General features: G+C 34.5%; 1 protein-coding gene across 1 annotated transcript in view; it reads right to left on the bottom strand.

Annotated features, from left to right (window-relative positions):
• DSG4 (desmoglein 4) overlaps nt 1-6,575 on the bottom strand; it is a 42,598-nt gene extending 36,023 nt beyond the window's left edge. Inside the window, exon 1 of the mRNA XM_011361985.2 lies at nt 6,549-6,575. Coding sequence (XP_011360287.2) covers nt 6,549-6,575 — 27 coding nt within the window. The remainder of the gene's footprint in view (nt 1-6,548) is intronic.
• Between the last annotated feature and the right edge of the window lie 3,028 nt (nt 6,576-9,603).

Here is a 9,603-nt window from a genome sequence, read left to right on the forward strand (position 1 = left end):
TCTGAGAGACTCAGAGAATAAAGAGACTGAGAGACCAGGCTTGCAGGTGCAGAGCACAGTCTGTCAACATGAAAATGGTAAGAAGTAGTGGTGGTTGTGCTGGTTGTGGTGGAGGGTTAGTACAGAAGCTGAAGATGAGATTGAATAAGAAGATGGAAAAGAAGTAGCCAGAAAAGAGGCAGAATGACTGGAGTGCAGTGATAAGAAGGTAGGCTAAGAGGAACTGTTTAATGGTTTATGTCTCATAGCAAGGTCAAAGAGATTGGGAACTGAGAAGGTCGTGGGATCTTAAACAGGCAGTCATTGTATAAGTCAAATTGCAGGAGTCAAGGAACGAGTTACCATAGACTGCATTTTCAGGTTAAGAGATAAAAGACACATGAGAGCTATGATACAATTCAAAGAGTTAATTAGAACAAGACATATTTTTAAGATTAGGAAACCATGACCAAATACATAGTCTACAAGGTGAGAAAAAGGGGTTTGTGGAGAAAGAGTGATAGAGAAGAAGGGAGAAAGGGAGGAAGAGAAGGAAGGGAAAAAATCAAGGAGTAGTTACAATTGTGATTAAGAGAGACTAGGAATGGCTGAATTAAAAGTTCAGGGAAAGGAGACTTTTAATGAGGAAGACAATTTTTCCTCTAAAATGGAAGGCCAGAGAGTACAGTGCAGAGAGAAGATAATTTTGAGTAAAAGAGGAAGAGCATTTTGCACATACCTATTCCATAGCTTTTCAAAGTTGGAGTGAATAGGAATGGGAAGGGACTAGAGGAGACTGTCATGAGGGAAGGTGACAGGAAATCAATAAAATGCCACGGATCAGAAAAGAGCAGTCGGACCACCTAGCATTCTTGAGTTAGGGAACATTTGAATACATAAAGTTAGAAAAGAGAAAACAAACTATTATTCTATGTCAACGAAGAGTTTGAGGATGAGTTGACATTAAAAAGCAAGAATATGATGTGCAGCCCATCTGTTTTGTGCATTCTCTAGTAGAAACTGTCAGTCTGGGAGCATGAGAAGAAGGAGCGTGAGGGCTGTCCCAGACTTGGGAATTGTTATCGAGGCAGAATGGAGACTTGGGGAGGTGATAAGACAATACTGTGAATTCCAGAGAGTCAAGGAGAATAAACTCAGGAGCTCCAATGAACTGAGACTAGTGAGAGACTGGACCAGGTAGAGGGGGTGTGAAACAGAGTTTGCAGGTGTGAGTGGGGTGTAAGAGGGAGTGAAGGGTCTGGGTGGGGATTTGGAATGACAACTGAGTCCAGAAGGGGGAAAAACAGAGATGAGAAATTTGGCAGTAGGCCATAGTGTTTCCTCTTAACTCACTTTCTTCTTCATGTGTAATTTTATTAGACATTAGTAAAATATCTAGACTTGGAAAAGAAGTTCAATTATTTAATAGAAGATGGTCTTATTGGTTATACAGAATATTTTATTTCATAATAAATATTGCCTTTGGGGGTTAGATATTCTTTTTGTTAGAAAAAAGTAGATGATCCTGGAAGGTATAAGAAAAAGTAAAAATTACACAGAATCCGACTTGTTAATATTTGGACATATTCCTTCAGAATTTTTTTTAAAACATATACTTACACATATTGTAAGTTTTTTTTAACCAAAAAGAAATTATATTATACTCGTCATTTAGTAATTTTTTTTCACTCAGTGATTATCATGGTAAAGTTTCATGTCCATGAATACTTGCAGACCTCATACATCTTGATGATTGCCTTCATGTATCACTTATGTTCAGGTGACTGGGACACTAGGATAACAGAACCAATAGGTTTTGCAGTTTAGTACTGCAGACTCAACTCTGATGTGTGATTCTCAGGCACTGTCTTCCAGTGAGAGGTTAACTGGAAGTGCTGCCTTGGTGGATGCCAGAAGGTTTGTGAGCTCAGCATGTGAGTCCATGGTTACTAAGCTCTCTCTCCTTGCCAGCTTCCTACTTGTCTCTCTTTTCTCCCTCTCCTCCACTTCTCTTTTTCTCTCTTTTCTCCTCTTTGATATTCTCTTCTATCTGTTCCTCTGGCTCCTCCTGACGGTGTCTTAGGCCTGACAGAGAATCACAATAGCCTCATTATACTACTTACCCTCAGAGCTATAATCAACCCATTATCCAATTTTAACTGGAAGTAGTGAGAAGGTTCTGCTCATAATGCAATCAGAGATGAGACAAGTAATTTTTATCTTATTCTCATCCTGGTTTCTGTCAGTTTACAACAGGCCTGCAAGATTAATATTATATCTATGCAGTGTTAAAATACCAGTTTGAAAATGGACCCACATCACCCTACTGTTTTTTTTTTTTTAATATCGTTAATTAAACTCTGATGCCATGGCACCTAGGTAAGCAAACCAAAATCAAAGCTTGTAAGTACCGCAAGGTTATGAAATTGAAACCTAAATACAGCCAATCACAAACAGCCAACTAGGTTTTAAGCTATCATTGCTCAATAATGTTCTTATTTTGCTTTTCTGTACAAAAATACTTCTCAGCCTCCACTGCTGGAGTGCTTCTAACCACCTCTGGCTTGGTGATGCCTGATTCTAATCAATGTTTGCTCATACGAAGTCTTTAAATTTGAATATGCCTCAGTTTATTTTTTAACAATTCATTTACTTGACACCTAAACTTCTCTTGGATCACTTGATATTTTACTAAATTGCTTTGCTTTTGCTTAAATATTGCTATCATATAATTGTGGCTCTTGGCTCTGGGAAAAATATTAATGTTTGTGTTACTACTATTAACATTGTTTTACAAAAGTCTTCAAAAGATTTTGCTGATGTAGCCTTAAATATTTTTTGAAAAATGATGTGCTTCTTCAAAATTTTCTAGGGTGACATCTAAAAAATTTCATAAGTTTAAATAGCTGCAAAAGATGGAATTTAAAAATACTGTACATGTTGATATTTTAAAATAAAATTGTTATATTATTTCTTTACATGTAGCTAACAGAATCTAAATGTTGTAGTCATTTGATGCTCTGTTCTATCCATTAAAAAAGTGACTACTGTTTTTTAATAGTTGGAAATTTTATTTTACTTTTATTTCTCTTTGAATTTCTATCTTCTATTTCTGCTCAGTGAACCATGTCCTCCATAGATTTAACCTACTAGAATATATGTTTAGGCTTTAAATATATTATAAATATCATACTTTATAACAAAATATGTATATAAATATAAATTTTATTTTATTGTTATTTCTATAGTGATAAGGTTCTAAGCATTAAAAAATTAATTTCTAGATTGGATTAACTCTCCAATTATTAGCAGCATAATTGATTAAACAATGTGCAAATATGAAAATTTTGATACAATATCATTAAATATAGAAAGTGAAATTTTATCAGAAGTTCATTGCAAAGAGATAGACAAAGTTTTTAAAAAATTAGTTCATGAATAAATATTACTACTAGAATTAAACAAATTTTAGTATCAGTTTTATTTTGTTTTTGTTTTTTAGTTATAAGTACTGGGAAAACTTGTTCATATAAAGAGATGATATTGGGGATTTTTTTTTTAGTAGCAGTCATTAATTCTTTAAACTTATTTTGAATTTACCACTTAAAACCACAGAGTAATCTATTATTAAAAGTGATTTTTAAATGACCTATTAACTGACAATTCTATTAAGTCCTCTTTTAATTTTGTTGAAAATACATAATTGTAAAACCACATGACACACAAAAAGATTCGTTATGAGCTTTAAAGTCAATTCTCTTTCTCAACACTGACATCAATATTTTGAATTATCCCTTAGTTTAGTGCCCAAGATACTTTTATAATTCATTGAAGTGCAACATAGTAATATTTGCAATGTGTGAGAGGCATGACATTTTAAAGGGAAATTTGGGAGTAGAAAAACCAGCTTAATACCTTAGGTTCAGGTTCATGTTCAGCAGAATGACTTAGGGAAAGAATACGCATATGGAAGCTGAGGATATAAGTAAGTGATCTCTTTAAAACTATCTGTGCACTTGTACCCTTTGAAGTGTTTTTGTATCTCAGAGATATCTGTTCTCTAATATGAATACTATTGTTACAGTAGCAATTAGGCTGGTATCAAGTTTCTTTAATCAGTATATATTTCTAACTCAAATAATTTAAATCTTCAAGTGGATATGTAGCCCTAAATTATATATTAGCTTCATAAAAAGCAATGTGGTGCAGACATAAATACTTTAGACATGGAAGTAGAAGAACTGAGTAAGAGCCCTGACTTTGTTTACCAGTTGTATGGCCTTGGATAAATCCCCTAACCTCCCCTCCCTCTGTTTCAGGTTCTGATCTAAATAGAGTAAAAATGTGGAAGTGATAGGCTCAGTTCATTTATAAAGAGGGACAGTGAAAGAAGAGTTTTCTTCTGTGCTTCAGAGGGTGTGCTCACGGCATTTCCTAACATGTAGAATACTAGTTAGTCATTTTGGAAGGTTTTGAATTAACCACATCACTGACAGAGGGGAGGGGGTGGAAGGATGGGTGGAAAAACAAAGGGGAATGTAGTCAATAATAGTGCGATAACTGCACAGTGACAGATGATTGCTCGACTTAGTGTGGTGAGTACATCGTAGGACATAAATGTTGAATCACTATGTTGTACACCTGAAACTAATATAATATTGTATGTCAACTATACTTTAATAAAGAAATAATTTAAAAAATGCTTTCACCTGGAAGGCAAAAATAAAAAAAATAAATAAATAAAGAGAAATTAACCACATCAAAGAGATTAGTCCTCAGTTTAAAAGGATAAAGGAAGGGTTTTGAGTTCGTTTCACCTTACTTACTCTTGTCCTCTCCACAGAACCCAAGTCAACTGTAGGATAGCAACAATCCCAGATAGCCCTGAGAATCCTTGAGTATAAATTATTTTTCATCCTTTTGCTATCCCTGATATTTTATATATTTTTTAGGCAGATCCCAGAGTTCTTATCTAGCAGAACTTATATTGTGCCTGAATGGATGACTCTGTGGTACACTTTTGGTATTTCTGATTTCAGCTTAGCTGACTCTGCTGACTAGGGTAATAGTAGCCAAGCCCTTCAAATCTCTCTTTCTGTGTGGGTTTCACTAAAGGAACTTGACAGATTTTATTCTCAGGCCCTATGGAATCATGAGCCCTGTTAGGAGGCTCCTCACTTTCCAGGAAATACTTGTGAATGAGTGTTTTGGAAGAAACATAAAATGACATCATCTTCCTAAATGGCACACAGCATAACTACATGAACCTCAATTAAATTGTGAAGAATAGTTATGGGTTCCTAGAAAACTGCAGAAATTTCTTGCCAATAAAAGTCACCTTTTAGAGCTTATATAGGACATGTATCACCCTAGAATGAGGTTTGGCTTGAGAACCTGGCTAAAAGACAGCATACAGAATGCAGATGGCTGAACCAATTGCCATAATGGTGGAGTACTAGAAGGGAGGGTTAGAGGCAGTTGAGAGGGCAGAAATAACCCAGAGAGATGTTTGGTATCCTGAATGTGTTACAGTGTCTGTTGCCTACTTGATGAGAGCATTTCTTATTTTCTTTTTTTCTTTGGATACCCTTACAATAGATTACATTAACTAAAGTAACCTGAATAGGACTTTTCTGGCAATATAAAAGTGCCCAAGAAGCTAAAATGCATGCATCTTAAGATGGAGTAATGGCTTAGAAAGGGATCACATGTCAAAAGAAGAAGGAAAGCAGATAAAAAGAAAAGACGTTGAAATATAGACATTGTAAAAGAAGCATGTACAGGATGCAACACTGGCCCAAATGGGAAAGGAGTCAATTCTGGAACAATGGATAGAGTTTTAAACATGTAGTATTGGGTTCAAATTCTGATTGTATCACTTTTGGGCTGTATGAATCATTTAGGCTTTGAAAGTTTCTTTATTTGTAAAGTAGGGATACTTCTATTTACCCTTTAGGAGTTTTATGTGTGTGAAATAACTTTGTTAACTATAAAATGTTTTGCTAGTGTGGTACGGTGAAATGGGAATGCAATAACAAACCAAATCCCAGATATATTTCTACATTCTGCAGGAAAGAAGAAGGAGAACCAATTCCTTTCTTGTCTCAATTTTAAACCTTCAAGCTCACTGTGAAGTTCATTAACCACATTAAAGTAGCCTATTAGCATATAGGTGGGAAATATGGTGAAGTGAGTTGGTAAGAAAGATAAGTTAGAAATTAAATCCATCCATTCATTCAAAAAATTTCATTGATAAGATATGTGACAGGCACTTTGCTGTGTACAAGATAAGTTCTGACATGTTATGATGTATAAATTCTAGGGGGAACAATAGGATAGCCGATATTTTATAGTTATCCAACTTTTGGCAAATTGCTCAAATTTTTCTGGGCCTAGTTTTCTATTTCAATATGCTCTCCTAGAGAGAATATGATGATTTTATAGGAGATATGTGGAATATAAGTCATTACATGTGCTTATTGCAATATTAAATATATATTATTCTCTTGCATATAGAGTATATTTAAAGTAGTAGCTATTGAACAAGGCTATTTTTCATCTCTACTCACCTTTTTGAAGTCAGTTTTCACAGTCATTTGCACACCTAGTACCTTATTAATAAGTAGTTCTCTCCTGAATAACACTTATAAAAATAATTGAGTAAAGCAATTGCCATCCTCATAGGGCTATAGTAGGGATGCCAAGTTCAAGCCTAATTATACCACTTTTGTTTATAATTGAAGGTATATCAGGTAGTAGCATTTTAGTTTGTAAGCTGTGTAATTTTCTGTGTAGAAAGGAAGGGCAAACATTTCTCATGCAGGTAATATCTGAAAGTTTCACCAGTCATTCCTTTCACACACCCTGTCATCAGAATTCCAACTGTAATCCCACCTGGGAAAGGGGAGGAAACATCACTGCAGCTCAAACAACATATTTATTGCTTTATAAAGAACTCCTCCCTGGATATTTAAGAGCTGGAAAGGAGTCATAAGATTATCTACTAACAATAAAGAAGTTCTCTAAAATATATATATATATATATATATATATATATATATATATATATATATATATATATATATATTTTTTTTTTTTTAAAGGAAAGCATCAAGAGTTTCAAGAGCCATGAAATAGTTTTGAGGAGGATTTTCATTCTACAATTCCACAGGCAGATATTATTGAGAAGACTGTATTAAAGTTATAGGTCATGTTATGATAATAATACTGGCTACTTGTTGGGATATAAAACTCTTTTTTTTTAGTCCTTCTTGGACTCCACATGAATTTGAAGGCAACAGTATAATTTTTGTCCACTTGGTTTAAAATATATTTTGTAATTCCTTAGCCAGTTATACCAACAAAAACAATAACAGGTGAGATTTGTTTCCATGTAACCTTTGGTGCAATGTGGACATCGATAATTTCTGTAACAAGCAGTATTGAAACCAATCATTTAATGCTATCTAGGGTATTTTGTTTAGTACAAATGATAAGATCCCCGCCCATCAGTCTGTACTTCTAGAAATTTGCTTGACAATAAAATAAATAAATACGAATTTCTGTTTCACATGTCAGAATCACATTGTTTTATGTGAGAACTATACTGATAAGTGGCTAGGTTGTTTCTAAATAGGTTTTTAAATTTTGATTCTTGTTTTCAACTTACAGTGAGATAATATCTATATGTTTCGCCACCTACCTTCTTTCCAAGAATCAGAATATTTAATTGGTATGTTTACATTTCATATGTAGCATGAATAATCACGTGCACAAAAAAATTTTATCTGATAAATACTACATGGCTGTTTTTTATGATCTTATCAACTCAGTGAAATATAGTCCTCTCACAGCTAATAACTTCTGCCTTAAGTGATCTTTCCTAGTAAAACTTATACGTTCCATAGCATCACCTAAATCTTTAGATTCTCCAAACCAAAGTTATGAAAATAATATTTGGGAGCCAGACATGAGCTTCTACTACATAACTATTCAGCAGAGACAATTATAGAATCTCAGAATTTCAGCATTGGAAGAAACTTAGTGACATCATGTGTGACCACATGTTCTTCCATGGAGCACAACGAGGCCCTGAGGGATTGGTTGTGTTGGCTAAAGCTACACAGCCCCTTGAAAGTAAGTCGTGACTTAAACCTGAGGATTTTAAGTCTCGGTTTAGCGTGGACTATACCTCAACATCCCAATGTGTTTCACAGCACAGGAACGTGAAGAACATTCTCAGGGAGAAGATGCTGAAGGATTCACAGGAGAGAATGAAACGCTTATTGTAGCTTAGAGTTTGGGTAGCTTTTATAGGTTAAGTCAGTCAGAACCTTATTTAAAGTACTCTTTGTGGTTGAGATATAGAAGACATAATATACCTCTAAGTCTCTGAGAGGCTGCCACACCCTCATTAGGGTAAGCTGCAATGATGCCTCAGAGAGCCTTTGATTTAGTTAATGAAAAAAGGGCAGAGTTCAAATTCATGAAATGAAAGACAAGAAGGCATGCCTATTTTCCCCAACATCTATTATAGTATATTGATTCCCCTTCAACATTTCTTATATTTGATCCAATCTTGAAACATGCTCTACTTCCCAATTGCAAAAATTAATTGATATCTTTAGAGATCTATTAGAAATGAAAAGAACTTAAGTCTTTCACAATTACCATGAGATGTCAAACTCGAATATTTTAATATCAGTGAGTAGAAATTAAGTATCAAAGCATTAAAATTATGAAAGATAATAAATCAATACTATCAAAAAATATCTTGAGAGTCTGAAATATAATACTCTTTCAGGATCAAAAGAAGAAAAATTTACTCTTTAATTAAATAATATTGTCATAAAATGTGCCTGTGCAAAGAGGAATAGGAAGCAAAATTTAGTGCTCAGAAATTGCTTCAAAAATATTGAGGCATTCAGTTTTCCTTACAGAAAATAAGAGATTTTAATCAAAGCATGGTGATACCCCATAGACATGTAACAAGAGGTCTATATTGACAGCTCTTGATTTCTGTTAGAGATTAGGTCAAATTCTTCCTTCTTCCTTTAGTAATGTAAATAAATGATTGTAATTATAACAAGGCATTGTACTTCTGTTTGGAGTTTTCAGTTTTCAAATATTTCTTAATAATGGTTTTATTTAGTAATCTGTCTCCCAAGCTCAGAGAATGGAATGTTCTACCGCTGTTCCTTCCGAGCTTGGGCTGTGTGCCCTTTGGCAGTGTTAGACTCCTGCACTGCTTTTGAAGTTCACTGACATGCACTTCAGAAGAATGGCATCTGCTGGACCAACTGGACACAATGTGTTCCCATATCTCCCTAGCTTCAGCTGCCCTCTGCATTTGAGAACTGACACTCAGATCCTGCGTAATGCCACCCTTATAACAAGGTGGAAATCATTTTCCAAGCTTATGTCGTAGCACCACTGCAGACATTCCCAGGAACTAAAGTGCAGCCAGCTAGAGGTTATTTGCCTTTATTTGCTTTGAAAAAAATATGCACAATTTCCTAATAATCCACTGCTCTTATCTTTCCACTTATTTTTTTTCTTAAATGTTTTGACTGAATTGTTCTGTCATTTCACCATGAATAGACTTAAATCTAATCTAGTCTAATC

The sequence above is a fragment of the Pteropus vampyrus genome, unplaced genomic scaffold (assembly GCF_000151845.1).
Source record: "Pteropus vampyrus isolate Shadow unplaced genomic scaffold, Pvam_2.0 Scaffold3, whole genome shotgun sequence".
In the NCBI taxonomy this organism is placed as follows: Eukaryota; Metazoa; Chordata; class Mammalia; order Chiroptera; family Pteropodidae; genus Pteropus; species Pteropus vampyrus.